At 37.4% G+C, this 20,756-nt stretch overlaps 1 protein-coding gene across 9 annotated transcripts in view; it reads right to left on the bottom strand.

Moving 5' to 3' along the window:
• The window catches only part of NAV3 (neuron navigator 3), an 889,111-nt gene that overhangs the window by 157,951 nt on the left and 710,404 nt on the right, over positions 1 to 20,756 (bottom strand). For all 9 annotated transcript variants that reach the window (XM_070454242.1, XM_070454243.1, XM_070454238.1 and 6 more), the window contains 3 exons: positions 14,876 to 14,984; positions 13,835 to 14,218; positions 1,469 to 1,588 (listed from right to left, as the gene is read on the bottom strand). In XM_070454242.1, the coding sequence (XP_070310343.1) occupies positions 1,469 to 1,588; positions 13,835 to 14,218; positions 14,876 to 14,984 (613 nt within the window). The remainder of the gene's footprint in view (positions 1 to 1,468; positions 1,589 to 13,834; positions 14,219 to 14,875; positions 14,985 to 20,756) is intronic.

Below are 20,756 nucleotides of genomic sequence, written 5' to 3'. Positions count from 1 at the left end.
ACTCTTATATAATATCCTTGTGGTATCTTGTCTCCTTCCCCAGACTTGTTTGTTTCTTCAACTAACTGGACTGTATTGCCAGCCTATGTGAATGGATCACTATATTCATTCCTTTGTTCATTCACTCCAAAAGCATTTGTTAAAAGCTCAACATATCATAAATGCGACAAAAATTTTTTGCATTCCCGTGCTTATACTGTTGTGAGGGAGATACAAAATAAATGTGTAAACAAATAATTAGGATTGATGTGTACACTAAAGAAAATAATTTAAGATAATGGGAAAGGAAGTGACTGGAAATGAAATGTGCCTTAGCTACTCAGAAAACACTTTGTTAAGAAGGTAACATTTAAACTGAAAAGGGCATTCTAGGCAGAGGAAGCATCAGTTGGAAAGCAGAAAGAGGACCATTGTATTTGAAGTTAGAGTCAGTGAGGGAAAACAGCTGAAGAATAGTTCAGGTGGGAGTCACAATGAATAAAATTTTGTATAAGCTTATTGTAACCACATGCTTCACACAGACACCTTATATACAGCCTAGGAGACTAGCATATTCACAGGATGGGATCTAGGCCAAAAAGAGTTAAAACATCAACAGCATTTTGGTGAGCAGGAACTGAAGACTAATATCAGAATGCACTGTCTAGCCTTAGGAGTCGGCTGTATTAAAATGCAAAACGAATTATATACAGTTCTTATTTCAGAATGTGGATACATTAGGTCTTAACATTTTGTCTCTTTCTTAGAGAGTGAATTAAAGAACTACTCCAGGGATTGATATACAGTAATTCTAGAAATAGGCAATCTCTCCTTGCTTAAGAAATCAAACATTCTGAGTGAAGAAGGGGTAAAATCAGGTCAGAGTATGTCTTACAACAACATTTCACAAAGACAATATTTTCAAATAGCAGTGATTCTGATAAAATTGGCAAAACAATTCTTAGCAAAATAATAACCAGTATATGAAAACACACCAGCCTTTAAGCAATTTGAGATACGAAAGAGGTTAGCCTAAAGCAAGATTTAGTTGTATGATTTCAAGAAAGCCATGTATGATTTCATGAAAAGCAGCAAGCTCATCTTACAACGTAATTAGAATTATGTTTTAATCTTTATAACATTAGCCCCCAGGTAGAACTGAGAGCATCTGAATTGAAAGGAATTTACCAGCCAGGGTTCTTTTCAGGGATGGAGCAAAGGTCTACATTTATAATTTTGCTTTTGTAGATATTAAAATTTGCCACCATGTAACCTGAAATGTATTAAATATTCTCACCAGCGACGCAATTCCTTTTAGTATACAGAATGAAAATTCTTATAAGCAAAAGCACCTTAGTTTTCAAAATGTTCCAAAATGATGATTATATCAGGATAGAAACTCATTTGGTTTATACTGTAAAACTCCTGGGATCTCACTTGTGAAACTGCTTTATGCACTCCTCACCATCAAACACGCTGATGGCATTACCTGTCTGCATCCACGGCCACATCATGCAGTCCCCTCTGAACGGCGTCCCTGGAAGCTGCTGTGTCTGGGCCTCGGCTCAGACTCCTCGTGTACAGGCTGAGCCCTCCATCCGTCATGTACCTGCAAACAAGAGCCCAATTGGTCAACAGAGAATTGAATGACCTCCTCGGTATAATTTAACTTAACAGTGTTCAAAATTTTAATATTGCAATTATGAAATATGCTCTATTATAGTTTTTCTATATAAATATCCTACTCGCCAGGAAGTATTAGAAAATCTCTTGAAGTTTATTAGGAAATTAATCTGCCTTACTGCAACAATAACTTGCCTGTAATAAAACCTTCCTTCTTTCTCTCCTTGTTATCAATATTTTGAACAGACTTAGCAAAATAAAAGCAAGATCATTTCATCTTATAAATACCATTTTTGAAGAATTGAAGGTCCCAGGAGTCATTTTAAAATTTGATTAATTTATTTGATAAATAAATGTACACCACAGTTGACCACTGTTACAAAATAACTAAGATGTATTAAACGTTTAAGATGTCACCAGGAACTGTTCTAAATGGTTGACTTGCAATAACATTATTATCCCCATGTCAGTGATAAAGAAAATAAGCACAAAATGTTTAAGGATTTACACCAAGTCACTCAACCAAGTCACAGGAGAGTTGAGGATAAATCTGGAAAGTCAGCTTCGGAAACCGTCACCTTAACCACACGCACAGCTGTCTGAATTGAAGGACCACACCGCCTGACTCCCTTCCTGTCCCTAGGAACTACTTCTTTGCCATCACAGGACCACCGCCATCAATGGGGCTGGTAGACTGTCATAGTCATGCTGCTTCCTTGGCATCGGGGTTAGAACAGGTGTTAATCTCCTACCCCATGTGGGGCTAATCAAATGTTTCTATCTTGAAAAATGGGACTAAGACAGCTCATCAGTCTTTCTACGTGAAAAGTTTATGATAATGAAAACCCAGGAGTTGTGGATGTTTGTCTTCATCGAATGCAAAGAGGCACAGAGAAAACTGATCAGCAAAATGGAAAGAATGACACAGATGCATAAAAAGCACATTTTGGTCACGTGGTTTCAGCTTCACCCCATCTTGGGTTCTAGGAGATATCCTTGCTTGCTTATAATCAGATCACCAATTTGCTTAAACAAATTTGATTCCACTATTTAGTACAAAAAATTAACCATGATCATATTAAAGATTGCTCAAATAGTTAAAACTAGGATTATGAAACCTGTTAATCACTCACATGATTAATAAATTCTATCCATTTTAGTTGAAGGATCGCAACGAATTTCTTAAATTATATCTCAATTTCTGCCTATGAAAATGGCAGAAGAATGGGAAGAATAAAATTTACTGAAGACAAATTTTATATAATTGAAGGAAAAATACATAAAGCTCTTCAAATGAGAATCCTATAATAACAACTTGTTATTCACAAAGTCTCTCCCACATGTTAAAAAGGAAATATATAAATTTTATACACAAACAAGAAGTCATAGTGTATTACCCTTGTAAGGTACTCTACATGGTTAGTTTTCTTGATAATCAAATAATTTAACCCATCAAAATTAAAACAATGAAAAAGAGTATTTTGGTTCCAAAACATGCTGAAAACTGACATACTGTTGATGACAGTGATGTCATCAAAAATGATGAGCAACATTTTTTGACAACTAATTCATGACTATGAGCATTAATTTCCTGTATGATACTAAATGAGACAAAGAGTAAAGGATATTTGTCCTTTGTACTTTTTAATTTTTCAGTTGCCATACTGGGGCTGTCAACATTTTATTGTTTATTCTTAATTCCACATTATTCTCAACCAATTCTATATATTTTTAATTGCTTTTTTTAAAGGTGAAATATATGGAATTCCTGATAAAGTAAAAGTGTTTAGAGATAAATAGCTTTCTCATTCACTCACCTTTTGAAACTGTCTTAAATGTTTGAGAATGGTATAAATTTTCTCTAAGGACAACTGAGATACTTATCAAAAAAAAAAAAATCAACATTGTTGATCCTAAATTTAACTTCAGGAGGAAGAAATAACAATGTCTATGTGTTAAGTTTTACAACTCATTGGTCTCTCTTATTCATTGGTAAATATCTAAAAGTGTTCAGCCAAGTGTTTTGTGCATAGTTTGGTGTCAATAAATGTATATTGTTTGTTCAGTTGAATTCGAAAGGCTTCCATACTGTAGGAAGAAACCATGACAGCAGATCTCAGCACTTTATCCACAACGACAATGTATGTAAACCAGGAATTAGATGGATAATCACTTCTATTAGAAATATAACCTTTCAATTATTCAATGTTTACAGAAGAGTAAGTTCTATAGAAAAAGGTTAAATGCTTTGAAAATTCAATTTCAAAAGAAAAAAAATGCTTGAAAATTTCAATGAATTAAGGAAAAAAAGCATTCTTTTTAAGAAGCATTTCAAAGGATACTCATTTTGCCTTGACCCTTTGATTTTCCAGGTAATAATAAATAGGTTTACATCAGGTATTAATTGTACCAAAAAAGCCATTCATGTCTAATTCCTCTGTTTACAGACACGGTTGCACTGGAATGCCAGCAGGGCATTTTCATAGTCGAACCATGAGTCTGCTATTTGAGAAATTATATATAGGGTAAAGCACAGGTAAAGCAAATTTCTGATTAAAACTTTTTTCTTGAAAATTCTTACTTCTTTTCAGTCTTTCTAAAGGAGTAAAAAAAATTTTTTAATGAATTTCATAGTTCCTCTAGAAAAATTTGCTACAATCTGGGAACCATAAATGTTAGGAAATCATTGTGAAAGAAAATGTAAAATTTTTAAAAACATTTCCTTATAATGCTACATGTAAACTTCTAAACCGTAAGCTGAGTTTAACAGGTAATAGTCATAAGGCATATTGGTATAAACAAAATGTTGCAAAGGAAACCTGTGAAGGTTACTGACAAAAAGAAAGATCTCTAAAAATATGAAAGTCTTAAGACAACTTCAGCCTTGTTGAAATTCTATTAGCTCTAAGATGGTTCACATAAAAACTCAATGGTCTCCAAAAGCATTCTGATTCTTCCTCCATCTCACTGCTATCTCTTTTCTTTCTTCTGTTGCAGAAAAACTTTGTTTACTTTGGCATATTTTCTTTAGGTGTGTGTTTTTCTAATTAATATTTCTAGGCCATACTGCTCCACCCTGTACTAGAATGAGATATCAAACTGCTTCCTGTGTACAGATAATGTGTATTTCCCATCAGCACCTCACATATAGCATAAACTGACCATATATTACCTTCACCGCGAAGGCGAGGCTCTGTGTATGCTAATACAGTTACAGGAAAAACACTCCATTCACCTAGTCAGCAATCTAGATAGATGATTTTCTACTTGTCACTCAGCACCCTCAGCGATTACAGAACAGTCTATTCAGAACTGTGAATCAGCATCACCATGTTCTAATTACATCCAGAAATCACTAAAATAGGAAGAAGTATTCAAATCTTATTTTTGTATGTGATTCAATCTCATTTTCTCAGTCAACATAAATATGTACGACTTTATCTTCACAGCAAATCCATAATTTTTTAAGCATCATAGTTAAATATATCATATTTTTGCAAGAGTATAAAAATATACATTAAATAAGTAAAAAAATAATATCAATTTTCATGTACCCATAACCTGCATTCAGAAAGAGAATATTTTCAGTCTTCAATGACCATAGAGGCTTTTCCTAACCCTACATTTCCAAACCTCACTTCCAGAGATATCTACTGTCCTGGATTTTGTATTAAGCATTCCTTTACTTGTCTTTATGATTTTACCACATGGACATATATTCCTAGAAATACATTGCTTAGCATCTCATGAATTTGAACTTTATATAAATTGAGCCATATTATATATATTCTTCTGTGACTTATTTCCTTCATTCAAAATTAAATTTTTGCAAATCATCTACCTTGGTGTATATCATTGTGTTTTGTGTGTTAGAGTTGTGTAGCTTCACTTTACAAAAGCACTGCAGGGCTTCCCAGGTAGCACAGCGATAAAAGAATCCACCTGCAGTGCAGGAGATTCAGGAGACACGGGTTCAGTCCCTGGGTTGAGAAGACCCCCTGGGGTAGGGAATCGCAAGCTGCTGCAGTATTATTGCCTGAAACATTCCATGGACAAAGGCACCTGGCAGGTTGCAGTGGGGTCACAACGAGTTGGACAAAGCTGAGTACACACACACACACACACACACGGTTTACTTATGGCTTTGACTGCAACAGACATGTAGGCTGTTTTTAGTTTTTTTGATGTTACAAAAAACACTACCATGAACATTTATATAAACATAATTCCTTGTGCTCACAAGCAAGTATTTGTCTAAAGTCTATATCTAGAAAAGGAATCACTGGGTCATAATAGATACATACACATATTCAAACCTTACTAGTCAGTGCCCAAGAGTTTTGAAAATATTTTCAGAATAAACTTCTTATGAATAAGAAGTTGCTTATAAAGTAAACTGGCTTATGAAAAAGAATTTTCATGTTAGCTTTAATTTATAAATTCCAAATTATCAAGTGGTTTATCATATTTTTACTTTGTTAAAGGCCATTTATGTTTTGCCTGTGAAATGTCTGTTCATGATTTTTGCTCATTTTTCTATTGGATTCTATGTTTTTTTCTTTTCTCATTGATATTCTTCTTCTATTAGTTGCATATGTTGCATATGTTTGGGTTTATGTGGGGTTTTTATTTTGGCATTTTTGTCTTGCTTATTTTTATGTGAAATCAATTATTTGGAATAAAAATAAACTTGATCTAGATACCTTTCTAAGTTCACACAGTAACTGCCTCTATTACTTTTGTGTAGTGTTTTAAAATGCGATAGCTAGCTTGTTGAGATTTCTGGACCCTCTTCCCACCCCTCACCTTGATCTGGACCTTTTCTATCCTCACTTTTATTGCCACCTCCTGTTCAGTTTGCTTCTCCTCCGAGAAGTTTCCCCTCAGAGTGGCGCCCTGTCTGGGAAGGAAGCTGCAACTACAGAGTTTAATGAACTCATGGGAACAAGAAAGCTCCATTCCCTCCAGATATGACCTTCCGCCCTGCTCTCCCTGCCGGGTCACAACCCTCCCAGCTCCAGTTGCTGCCTTCAGATAGGGCCTCTGTGTGTATTCCAGTCAGCGTCTCTTGGCTCTTTTGGGGTTATTCTGTTCTCATTGTGATCAGATGTCCCGCTACTACCTCCTGTTTCGGTGCACATAGACGATGGTATCAGTGGTAAAGAATCTGCCTGCCAGTGCAGGAGACACAGGAAATGTGGGTTCAGTCCCTGAGCTGGAAAGATCCCCTGGAGTAAGAAATGACAACCTGCTCCAGTGTTCTTGCCTGGAAGATTCCATGGACAGAGAAGCCTGGTGGGCTACAGTCAACGGGGCAGCAGGGGCAGCAAAAAGTTGAATTCAACTGAGCACATATGCAAGCTAGTATCAATCTGATTCTTTGGCTCTTGATTGATTGCCCCTCATTACTCATACCTGGGGTTTGAGATGATACCTTGTATCAGCTTTTTTAAGTAAACAATGATCATTTTTCTTTATGGCTTTGCTATCTAGTTGTTCTGTATTTTTGTGGAGATTTGGAAAGATGCAAAACCCATGTCCCTACCAATCTTCCTAGAACTGTTTTTACATTCAATATTTCATATCAGAAACTTAACAGATTTTTTTTTATGATATGAAAACACAGGGCATCTAAAATTCGTGTTCATGTTTAACTTCCAAGGAACTCTAGTTTAGCATCTAGAACAAAGATCATGAGCATAGATAATTTTAAGGATCGTCTCCTTGATCAAAGGTGCTAGCTAAGGAAAACTATACTAATAATGAATGATTGCTGTGAAGCTCTTTTATGTTTGTTTGTAAAAGAATAAACTTCTGTGAGAGAAATATGGACAAGGAGACATGTAGACAACAGAGTCAGTATGTCAAGATGATTAAGAGTGCAGACTGGAGGCAAATTGTTTTCAAGTTCAAATTCAGCAATGCATGCATCAAGTAAGTTCATATTTTTTTTGGATGCCAATGAATTAACTTTCTGAGTTCTACCTAAAGCTACTTATCTATCCATGCCTCGGATGTTTCATCTGTAAAATGGAGACAGTAATGATAAGGTTACCTCTTACCATTATGGTGAGATATAAATTAGTTAATGAGTTAGGAAGCACTGCTGTTAATAAACCTAGTGGATCTGATAGAATTCCAGTAAAATTATTCAAAACCCTTAAGGATGATGCCATCAAGGTGCTGCATTCAATATGTCAGCAAATCTGGAAGAGGCAGCAGTGGCCACAAGACTGGAAAAGGTTAATCCTCGTCCCAATTCCCAAGAAGCGTAGTACTAAAGAACATGCTAACCATCAGACAAGTGCACTCATCTCCCATGCTTGTAAGGTCATGTTTAAAATCTTGCATGCTAGGCCTCAGCATTATGTGAACCAAGAACTTCCAGATGTCCAAGCTGGGTTTAATAAAGGAAGAGGAAACAGATCAAATGGCCAACATCTGCTGGATCATACAGAAAGGTAGGGAATTCCAGAAAAACACCTACCTCTGTTTCATAGACTATGCGAAAGCCTTTGACTGTGTGGATCATAATAAACTGATGAAAGCTCTTAAAGAGATGGAAATACCAGACCTTCTTACCTGTCTCATGAGAAACCTGTATGTGGGTCAAGAAGCAACAGTTAGAAGCCTGTATGGAAAAACTGATTGGCTCAAGATTGAGAAAGGAGCACGGCAGCGCTGCCTGCTGTTGCCCTGTTTGTTTAACCTATACGCTGAGCACATCATGAGAAATGCTGGGCTGGGTGAGTTACAAGCTGGAATCAAGACAGGCAGGAGAAACATCAACAATCTCAGACATGTGGATGATACCGCTCTAACAGCAGAAAGAAAAGAGGAACTAAAGAGCCTGTTGATGAGAGTGAAGGAGGAGAGTGAAAGAGCAGACTTAAAACTAAATATTAAACAATCTAAGCTTATGGCATTGGGCCCCACTACTTCATGGCAAATAGAGGAAAGGTGGAAGTAGTGACAGATTTCCTCTTCTTGGGCTCTAAAATCACTGTAGACGGTGACTGCAGGCATGAAATCAGAAGATGTTTGCATCTAGACAGGAAAGCTATGACAAATCTAGACAGTGTGTTGAAAAGCAGAGATATTTCTCTGCCGACAAAGGTCTATACAATCAATGCTAGTTGTCCCAGTAGTCATGTACGGTTGTGAGAGCTGGACTAAAAAGAAGGCTGAGTGCCAAAGAACTGGCAGAACTCTAAAGAATTGATGCCTTATTAGTTTGAGGCTAAATGAAAAAAAAAGAAAAAAAGAAGCTACAAGGATGTATTGTATAATACAGGTAATACAGCCAATGTTTTATAATAAATATACTTGAAATGTAACCTTTAAAAATTGTGAATCACTATATTGTTCACCTGTAACATAACTGTGTAGCAATAATACCTCCTTAAAAATGAAAAATAATAAAAATTAGAAATATTAAAAAAAAAAAAAAAGAATTGATGCCTTAGAACTGTGTATTGGAGAAGACTCCTGAAAGTCCCTTGGACAGCAAGGAGATCAAACCAGTCAATGTTAAGGGCGATCAACCCTGAATATTCACTGAAAGGACTGATGATGAAGCTGAAACTCCAGTATTTTGGTTGTCTGATGCGAACAGCTGACTCATTGGAAAAGTCCCTGATGCTGGGAAAGATTGAGGGCAGAAGGAGAAGAGGACATCAGAGGATGAGATGGCTGATGGCATCACCGATGAAATGGACAATGAACTTGGGCAAACTTCAGGAGATGGTGAAGGACAGAGAGGCCTGGCCTGCTGCAGTCCATGGAATTACAAAGAGTTGGACATGATCGGGTGACTGAACAACATCAAAATGAGTTAATATATGTACAATGCATAGAGCATTACCTAGCACATAATAAGTGCTATGTATATGCTGACTAGCATAACCAGCTATTTGTCCATTAGACTTTCCACATTCACTAAAAATAACTCTCATACCTTGAATATGAAGTGAATAGAAGCATGATGATTAGGAATAAGTAGTTTACCATGTACATCCTTTTAACCCAACTCAGGTAACCCTATCTTTTCCAACGTTATGCATGCTTTGGTCACTCACAAAGTTTACTACAGGAGAAATGAGGAGGGTCAAAGGAGGAAGTGGAAACTCACCCCAGTGTCCTTGCCTGAGACATCTTGTGGACAGAGGAGCCTGGTGGGCTACAGTCCATGGGGTCACCAAGAGTCGGACACGATGGAGCACTCGTGCATACGCGCAGGGGAGAAGCAGGATTAAAGTATCCACCTCTCTTTTAAAAATGTCATTCCCCAGAATTAAATTACTTCATGTTTGGGCCATTTAAAGTAGAATTTTAGGTTATATTCTTGGCCCAACTATTTATCACTGTGACACCTGGAGATAACTCCAGTTTCCACCCAGTTAAAATATGCAATTTTCCCTCAAATTTTCTAGGGTATTCCTTTTTTTTTCCTTCCTACATGGAGACTTTTCCAAAGATATTCATTATAAGTAAGAGGCCTTCCTCTGACTAATTCCTAATTACTGGCAGATTCACATCCCCAAGTGTTTAAAGTAATTTTGAGAAGAGAAAAAAGAGATAAGCCTTTGCATGCTTCAAGAAATTTTGAATTCTCAGAATGCCGATTACCTAATTTTCTCAGTTCTACCTGAAGTATGTGAAAAAATGAAACTCCACTTCCATTTACTTCATGACATACCTTGCAGTTACATGAAGAGAAAATCCTAAATTAAACATCTTTATTCACTGCTATGCCTTTTGAGGCTCTTTTTGTCCATTTAGTCACTAAAACATACTTCTAAAAATTGGGAACAGAGAACTAACTTTGTGATTCAGTATTTTCTCATGAATTGTAGCACAGACATTTCTTTGCCCTTTTTCTTAAAGAAAACATCAAATTTAAATTCCGCTGAGCCTGTCTTCCTACGTCTTAATTTTAGGCTGACACATTGGACCGCTTCCTACCCATGCCAACAGGGGCACAGCATGTTCAGAGATGAGCAGTGGGACACACCGCACATCCTGGGTGTCCTCCCCATAACCCCAGTCAGCGCTGAACCGAGACCGGCGGCCCTGCCTCTGACCACGGCTAGTCACCCTCCACTCAGGGTCAGGACTCTGAGTCACTTGTCACATTCCCGCATCTGCACTCCACCGCGGGAAAGACAGCGTGTATAAGGCCAAACAGGTTAACATAAGAGGGAGCTTTGAAACAAGTTTTCTGTTATTTTTACTTTTTTTCTTTATCTTCTACTTTAGTCACTGAATATGGGTGACTTGGTTGGTCAACATGACACACGCAGACCATGAACACGTACTTATACAGACTCATCTGTGGGACTGTTCAAGACCTCATCTGAAAGACCAGTAGCGAACAAAACCAGAGAACAGAAGTGAGAAACAGGTTTCCAGTGAGTCAGGGAACACGCAAGAAGGAAAAGGGGTATAACAGTATTTTTAAAAATTTCTCATTAGAGAGTTCTGCAAAGACTAATCAGCTCTCATCAAACCAATTTCTTCTTCCTTCTAGGCACACAGCTGAACAGTGGTCCCTGGCTGCCCTGACGATTAGATGCGACCACCGGAGTTCTGCATGAGGGAAGGTGGGTAGAAGTCATACCCCCACTTCCAGGCTTCATGCACATGAAATATTCTTACACCTCGCTTCTCTATCTCTTTGTCATCTGCCTATTGAAATCAACCCCCAGGGTGACATTGGCTGTCTGGCTGGGTAATAGCCATGTTATCTATCATCCTAGTCTCTGAAAGACAGTGTCTTACACATTCCCCGACTGATGATCAGAAACACCAGGAAGGGTTTTACGTGAAGGAGAAGTTAACTTCTTTGTGTTAAGTTGCTGAGATTTTGAAATTTCTCTGCTACAGAAGTTAGTTACCTAATATAGCTCCTGAATATGGGTATGCTGGTAAAATATATTACTGTAAGCAGAACTCAGTTTAAAAAAAAAATGCCTTCAAAACCCACTTATCTAAGAATGTATATACACACACTTATATATATATATATGTACATATATTACTATTCATTTATTGAATAAATGAACACATAAAAATATAAAAAAACTAACATGTGAACAATACATGGGCTGGCACTGTGTCTGCATGTTCACCACTGAACACATAGTGTCTAGAATGTTGCTTTACACATAGGAAGAACTCAACAAATTTGTCTAATATATACATATATAATCCATCTCATGATCTCTCTTCTCTGTTATTTTCCCAGGATTCTCTCTTCATACCTCTCACAATTTCAACCATCTCCTATACAAGGTCATACCCTATGATTATGAGGTTATTAGTCATCAGGTTAATAACTTAACTGATAAAAATCTAATTGTGAAGACAAGGATAATTTACTGAACACTTACATTGTGAAAGACTTTGTGCTTAAGGAAAACTTGTGGGTTTTTCTTCTTTCCTAACAATTTAATGAAGATTCTGCAATTTTGTCTTTATTACAGAGAGGGATTTGGGTAAATTAAGCTCTCGAGGAGATCACAGACAGCACATGTTAGAAACAGACTTAATTTAGACGCTATGGCTCCAGTGGCAACTCAACTACCTCCTACCCTAATTAACAATAACCTGTCTCCCTAATTCTAGCTCCTTAGAAGCCCAAAGAAGGTGGCCACCAGGGGTGCACTGCTGGGTATCAGGATATCAAAGCAGAGCTTTGAGTCTGATCAAAAGCTCTTTTGTACTTTTTAAGGTCTTGTCCCCATTCACACAAGTTTTTCATGAATGAAGTCAGGAAAGGTTACTTGTATAAAGAATGACTTCTGAGACTAGTCCTCTCAGAAGCATAAGGACAAAGAATAGGTCAAAACCCAGATTCGCATGAAAAATATAGATAAAGTTAATTGGAAAGTTTTTCCTTGTATTACAGAGCCTGGGTTTTGAAGTCAGATGTATCTGAGTTCCAATGCCATTTTAGTCTTCCCTTAGCTTTAATACAGGCTTCCCTGGTAGCTCAGATGTTAAAGCGTCTGCCTATAATGCGGGAGACCCAGGTTCGATCCCTGGGTCGGGAAGATCTCCTGGAGAAGGAAATGGCAACCCACTCCAGTATTCTTGCCTGGAAAATCCCATGGACTGAGAATCCTGGTAGGCTACAGTCCATGGGGTCGCAAAGAGTCGGGACACGACTGAGCGACTTCACTTCACTAGCTTTAATACAGTTAAGGCAACTGTGATCAGTTTCCTTATCTGTAAAACAGGTGTAAAAATACACACCTCATAAGGGTTCTTAGTGGATGGTTGGTTAAATGACAATGTCCTTAATGAACTTAACAAGAGTGAAGTAGTTAATAAGTTTTCCAAGTGGCAACTATAGTCATTAATAGAAGTAGTTTTAATAGAATATCCTATTTCTGCCACTGGGGATCATCCTCAGGTTGAACTAAATATTCCAAATTGCTAAAATACTCTTTGAGAGTTTTATATCACAATATTTTTTTTTTGGAATGTAATAGGAAACAGAAGGAAAATGGGCTAAGATGCCAACAAAAAAGAGAATAAACAGATGGAAACTTTCAAATCTTAAAGTTAGATCAGAGGTGTATAATTAAGAATGCTAGAAAATACGTGTTCCTCAGAGCAGTTACAGGCAGCTTTGACAAGCCCCCCAAAAATCAAGCAGTTCAGCAAAACATGTCTCCTTCCCATGTCCTTCACTACAAAATCTGTTATTTAAGAAGCATGTGAAGATCACTCTGAAAAACACATGGCACATGTGTTTCTCTGAATTAACAATAGAAAAAGTTAATGGATTATAATGAAAAGATTTTAGAGAAATTTTGGATATTTTACTATTCATGAGTGATCAGAGAAGGCTGAAATACCCCCAAATAACCTTAGATTTCTCACATTTTCTAACAATTATTAACTAACCTTATATACTCCCTTGCTGGAGGCTTACCAGGTGGATCAGTGGTAGAGAACCTGCCTGCCAATGCAGGAGATACAGGAGACACAGTTTCAGTCCCTGGATTAGAAAGATCCCCTGGAGAAGGAAATGGCAACCCACTCCAGTATTCTTGCCTGGGAAATCTCGTGGACAGAAGAGCCTGGTGGGCTACAATCTGTGGAGTCGCAAGAGTCGGACAGGACTTCATGACTATACAACAAATCCCTTCCTGTAGCTAATGCATCTCGGTAGACCACCCTCTTCACACAATTCTGTTGGAGCCGAGGGCCCATGGCCACTTACCCACTGTTGATGTCATCGGTCCTGAGACTTTTCCCGAGGATATCACCATCGCTCATGTATCCACCAACGTCGACTTCAGCAGACATGTCCAGGTCGCTGCTTGCTTTCTCACTCATGTCGATCTGTGACATGTTTCCCAGCCGAGAGACGGCCGCTCGACGGAGAGGCGTAGTGTACATGAACCTCGAGGGGTCTGTGTGGATGAATCTCCCAGCACCGCTGCGAGGGTAGCCGGCACCCAGCGACGGAGCATCTCCAGCCTGAAGTCGAGGGCACGCCTGGCCCAGCCTCCAGGCCATGGGGGTGGGCCGGCCTGTCAAGCTGGGGATGGTCCTGCCGTTCACTTCTGTTGTCACAGTGCTGTCAAATGTTGTCTCCAGGGTGCTGTCAATAAAACAGAGAAGTTGCTGGACACCGGCTCACCCAGGGTCACCAACCCAGAGTACATGAACACGGGAAGGCTTATAGTTGAGAGTCATTTCTCAGAGTGATGTCCATTTTCATGGAAGTCAAACTATACATTCATTTTGGGATTTCTCAACACCTCTGTAGGTATCAAAATGTAGGAAGGGGCATTCACATAGCTTTTTCTTTTTGCTTTCCAACAAAGGCCATCATTACACTTTAGGTTAAAACAATGTTTCATATTCTCAACTAGCCCTTAATTTAACTCATTGCAGCCTTCCTGGAACTTTTCTGAAAGTAAACCACAATTAGTTTGAAACTCTCTCTAACATCCCTCCTCAGATGCATTTTAACTACATCTGCCATTGTTATTTAAGGGGAGGCATGAAAATCCATTTAGCAGTGATGGTGGTAGTTCAGTAGCTAATTCAGTCTGAATGGGAAATTATATGAAGAGATGGATAGGGGTAAAAAACATCACTGGATAGGTGCTGAGAAGTCACCAGTTTATTGTCACATAAAATTTAAGTGAGAAAATAGTAAAGGGAAACTAAAATCCCTTCTTTATCATTATAAGAAGTTAAGCGCTTGCTGGCTTTCTTTATTGGCCCCCAAACAGACAGAACTGAAGAAGACCTGTGGCTTATCTGGGTCCCACGAAGACTGGACATCGTCTCTTCTAAGTTCTGCCTCAAGTCTGCTATGTTTTTAACTGTTCTCATTCTTCTTGTTTCAGGGTCTTCACCTAGAAAAGTAACACAATAATTTGTTATTCATGTCATTTATTGTGTATATGTATATATGAGTTCCTTTTATCAAAACTGAAAAAATAGGTAGACAATTCCAAATAACTATTATCATCTGAAATTATAATTCTTTGTTCTACAAATAAAGTGTGAATAGAAACAAATATAATGTTAAAAGTAATAATTTGAAGTGGTGATAATATAATAATATTTCTTAGGTCTATGAGCTTAACTGTTGCAAAATGAGATTTACTAGCTCCATGTTTCTGAGCTTAATTTAAAAATCTCCAACTATTTGGATCCTAATTATTTCCATAATTGCCTGTTTCAAAGTGTGCTCAGAGAAGCTGAGATAACCTTATGTAGCAAGTATACATTTGGACTTAGGGGAATAAGATGGAGGCCTTTTCTTATAGAAGCAATATCTTTTCAAGACTTTCAACAGACTAATGAACAAAGTTTCAGAACTGGATTTGTAATTATTTCTCCACTTTCTACAGGGAACCAAATCATGCACATGTGACACCAAGAGTTCGAACAAAGTCCTAGGCATCTAATCCAGGAACAAGTCTACGCATAAAATAAACAGTTCTGCCAGGGTGACAAATGCTGGCCTTATACAACCTCAGCATATCATTTAGAGGCAGAGGCGGCATTAAGCCAGTTTGTTTATGGCCATGCAATAAAGTCCAGGCCAGTGACCATTTCAAGCTGGTGAATCCGGAAATAAGAAGAACATGGAAAGGGAGGAGAGAAATCATAGTCTCCATTTTGTTCAATTTAGCTCAGGAGTATATCCAACGATTAGGAATTTTAAATAAAAAGAAAGAAAGAATTAAAAAAAAAAAAGGTGAGAGGAAGGGGAATGAATGAATTAAGGAGACAGAGGTATGGGAAGGAGAGGGGGAAAGAAGAAGACAAAGGAGGGGATGGTAGGGAAGGAAGGAAAAGAAAAAAACAAGAAGGAAAAGTGAAGGTAGAAAACAGCATGTATTAAATTCCAGAATAAAGACTGTAACATGGCCAAAGTCCATATCTAAAATCTGTTTTAAGAATATAGGTAGATAGTCAACCTGTTCACTTTTCTTCCACAATATTCATGCCAGATTTTTTAAAAATACAGAAAAAGTGTACCCATTTAACATCTATATAGCATTTAACATCTATAATAGAAACTTACAGTTGGTGGGGACTTCAGAGATTCTCTGGCCTTACCTATCAGCCAATGAAGGAACAAATCTTTGTCTCATTAGCCAGGTGGCCATGGATCTGAAACCTCTAAGATTAGAAAGACTTCCTCTTCTCCAGTAAGAACGGATTCTTTCCAATATTAGACTAATTAGATCTAATTATAAAAACAACTCTGAGGATGAGTAATAATTTGTCTACATTTAACTTCCACCCAGGGATCCCAATAACTCTGAAACCAATGGAACAACTTTACACTACTTTACCATGGTGGCCCCTCAAAAAGACAACTGCTAATTCCCTGTTCAGCCAAATATTACTACCTTGTTCATTTTTCTTCCTCCTGGATGGTTGTCAAAGCAACCACTACTCTTCTGCCAGTCTGCAAATCTCTTCCTTTTAATTTACAAATTATTTGAGTTGTTGAAATATGATTAATAACTGTATTATTATTTTAAACTTAGAAAATATTGAAAAACCTCCCTAATTAACTATACAGAAGATGCATGCAGGTGTACACACACACACAGGAATATTACTCAGTCATAAAAAGAATGAAATAATGCCATTTGCAGCAACATGAATGAACTTAGAAATTATCATACTATGTGAAGTAAATCATACAGAGAAAGACAAATATCATATGATACCACTTATATGTGGAATATAAAAGAAATGATACAAATAACTTATTTACAAAACAGAAGCTGACATAGAAAGCAAACTTATGGTTAGCAAATGGGAAAGGTTGGAGGGGATAAATTAGGAATTTAGGAGTAATATATACACACTACTATATATAAAGTAAACAAGGATCTATTGTATAGCACATCTATTGTATTGAACTTCACTCAATATTTAGTAACAACCTATATGGGAAAAAAATCTGAAAAAAACTATGTAAGTATGCATGTTTTATATATATATATATATAACTGAATCACTTTGTTGTACACCTGAAAACAATACATTGTAAATCAACTCTACTTCAATAAAAAAAGAAATTAAAAAGTAACCCATTGTATCCTCATGCACATGGCATAAACTTTTCCAATCCTAATCCATGTGATTTCTAACCTAGTAGATTAATATATGTTTAAATATCAGAACTGTATTTAACTTAGCCCTTAACACTCTAATTATACCTTCTCCAGAAATTCTTCCTACCCTCCTCTTCATAAATACAACACAGCATATTTGAGAAATGGTTATAAATAAGTATATCTCTTATTTCCAAATAATCTGGCAGAACCCTGAGGGAAAAGGAAGGCTTTGTAAGAAAAATCTTAAAGGGTGACTACAGCCGTGAAATTAAAAGATGTTTGCTCCTTGGAAAAAAAGTTATGAAAAACCTAGACAGTGTATTAAAAAGCAAAGACATTAATTTGCCAAAAGAAGGTCTGTCTAGTCAAAGCTATGGTTTTTCTAGTAGTCATGTATGGATGTGAGAGTTGGACCATAAAGAAAGCTGAACAATGAAGAATTCATGCTTTAGAACTGTGCTTTAGAAGAGTATTGGAGAAGACTCTTGACAGTCCCTTGGACTGCAAGGAGATTGACTTTAGTCAATCCTAAAGGAAATAATCCTGGATATTCATTGAAAGGACCGTTGCTAAAGTTCCAATACTTTGGCCATCTGATGCAGAGACAACTCATTAGAAGAGACCCTGATGCCAGGAAAGACTGAAGGCAAAAGGAGGAGGGGATGACAGAGGGAGAGATGGATAAATAGCATCACTGACTCAATGGACATGAGTTTGAGTAAACTCTGGGAGATGGTGAAGGACAGGGAGGCCTGGCGTGCTGCGGACCATGGGGTCACAAAGCATCAGACACACCTGAGCAACTGAATAACAGCAGAAAAAAATATCATTACAGTCAAAGGAAAAGCAGAGGTAAAGACAGGGATTTACTAAAAGTGGCAGAAAAAAAGTAATAGTGAAGGACGAGACCAAACTGGAGACACACCAACGTTAATACTAACGTGGTGGTATATCTAACACGTCACACAGTAGAGAAGCAGATGATTCTAAGTGACGGTAAGAGATGAAGAGTCTTGAAGAGGAAAGTGTTGAGATGACTTTTACTGGAGGGAGTAAAGAAAGACAATATTGCCCTTGTACAAGTTCCCCAAAATACACCTTTGCATGTGTCCCTGTCACTGAGCCCTTTCCCTCAGGGAGAACTTTCACACTGCAATTAAATTAATTTCTTAATATTAAAAACCTGCCAATTTCTTAATATTAAAAACACTGATATTGGAATTACTTTCAACATATTTTACATAAACTTTAAGAACACTGTACTTTCAGACATTCCATTTTCACTCAGCATTTTTTTAAGCATCTTTACCACATTTTAAGTTTCCTTCATCCAATCCAACAGCCATCTTAAGTGCTTGGACTCTTCCCATTGAATCCACTGCTTGTTTACACAGCTTCCCTCATGTTTCAGAACCATCACCTCGCTCCCTCCTCTGGTTTTTCTCCTCATGACATCCACTCATGACACTGCACCACTCATAACCACCAGACAAATGGACATTTTCCCCCTAGCACTTACTGAACAGAACATAATCACTGCCTCATTCATGTCGGGAAAGATAATAACCAAACCAAAATTTATTGCAGTAAATGTTCTCAATGACCCACAAAAGGCAAGATAAAGTTAAATGTACTTGCAAACCCCCTAAGGATGGCACAAGTTTGAAACAGCTTGTAAATTTTATTCCAAGTGATGTCTAGAGAAACAGTGGTGGGGAGAGAATGTTAACCTAAAAGGTCAAATATAAAAGCACAAATAATATTAAATATTTAGTAACAAAAATAAGAAGAAAATGTATTTAGTGAGAAACGTATTTAGTCACAAAAATGTATTCCCTTTCACTTTTATAACCTTAAATCTAGGTATTATTCCAGAAGCCTCCTAAGTGTCAGACAAAATAGTAAAGGCTTATACACACATTTTCCCGAAGGCCATACTCTGAAATTCACTTTGAGTCTTCAACATTAGTGTGAACTATTTTCTCTTTGCTGGGAGCATCTCTTCTCTGAGCAGGATACAGAATAACAGGCTCAGTCTGGTGCTTCTGCATTTTTACTTAATGGCAGGCAGACCATTTAAACTGTGTGGTCCTGCTCTTATTTTTCAGGCTTTAATTACATGCATTGTAATTAACACTACCAGTCCTGTTATCTTTTAGAAGGAAAACAAATTATATACGAATGAACTTCATTCACAGAGAATTATATCTTCTACAGTAGCCATATTACAAACGTTATTTTTTAGAGTTTAGCTGTCTGATTTATTTGGAGAAATTACCCTAGTTTTATGGATTACCCCCAACACAGGGAGTTGGATACAAAATTTTTCAACTTATCAGGGTAAACCAGACACTTTGGGGGGCAAAAATAACATAATATAGCTAGCACTTTTACTAGTTACCTTTTAAATATTCTCCTATGTAGTTATAACACAAACCCTAGCCTGTCTGATTTATTAGAAGATATAAGAATAAAGAGTTGAACTCAGGGAACTCTGACTAAAAACTAACTTGGAAGAGGCCATTTTGAGTCAGAAGCAGAACCCAGTTAAGCACGTGGCAGAAATCCTGAAATTCCTGTGTGCTATGGGCTTGGATATATTTACCAACTTAAAATGCATCATTACTTAGGGAATTGCCTTGCAATGCTTCATTATCCTGATATGATTATTCATATCAGAGCTATTTGAATAAACTCTTCCTCTTACTTTCTCATCTGCATTTTTGAATACTGGCATCTGTTGGGGGAGAAAAAAGCCTTGCAGAGAACAGTCCCATAAATAAAATTAGCAGATACTCTGTTTAAAAACCATGGACTACACAGACACCCATGGAGAGCTGACCCTCTGACAGTAATGCTCCAAGTTATTTATGCACAAAAAGGCATGTGTCATATACACACCCACCCACAGCCTGCTATAATTTAACAGAACAACCAACACATGCTGTCAGAAGACTTCACTCTGGTCATATCTTTGAAAATACTTACATAAGAGGTACTCGGAACAAGATAAATGCTACCACTTTCAAAGCAAAAGACAAATGTGATTTGATTCTACCGTTTCAGAGGATCAAGAGAAGAAAAAGGAGGTTTAAGGATTAAGACTCCTTCTCTTGCCTTTGTACTGGAGGCAGTTTTTTTGGTTTTTGTTTTTTTTTTAATGAGAAGCAGTTCATCACAGAAATCACACAATGGTGAAGAAGTAAATCTTCAATGTCTGGTCACCTGGTATATTCAGGTTCAGAAATCACCATTCCTTCACCTGCAGAAGCATTCTTCTTTGAAAGCTAAGCTGACATGCAGCATGGAGCGGTATCTGCCTCTCTGTCTCCCTAAGCTCTTCCTCTAAAGCTGGTTCACCAGGATTCCAGAAAATCTCACAAAACCTCCTGTAACAGGAAGGTCTACAAACACAATAAAAGCAGACCTGTATCTGGCATCAGCTGAATGAATCAGAAACAAAGAGATCACTGGTCTGGTTTAGTTCTTACGAATATAAGGGGTCCTATATGAAGGCCTTTGTGGAAATAAGCACAGTGA

Source organism: Odocoileus virginianus, chromosome 24, assembly GCF_023699985.2.
Source record: "Odocoileus virginianus isolate 20LAN1187 ecotype Illinois chromosome 24, Ovbor_1.2, whole genome shotgun sequence".
NCBI lineage: Eukaryota > Metazoa > Chordata > Mammalia > Artiodactyla > Cervidae > Odocoileus > Odocoileus virginianus.
This window is presented reverse-complemented; position numbering and strand designations above follow the sequence as displayed.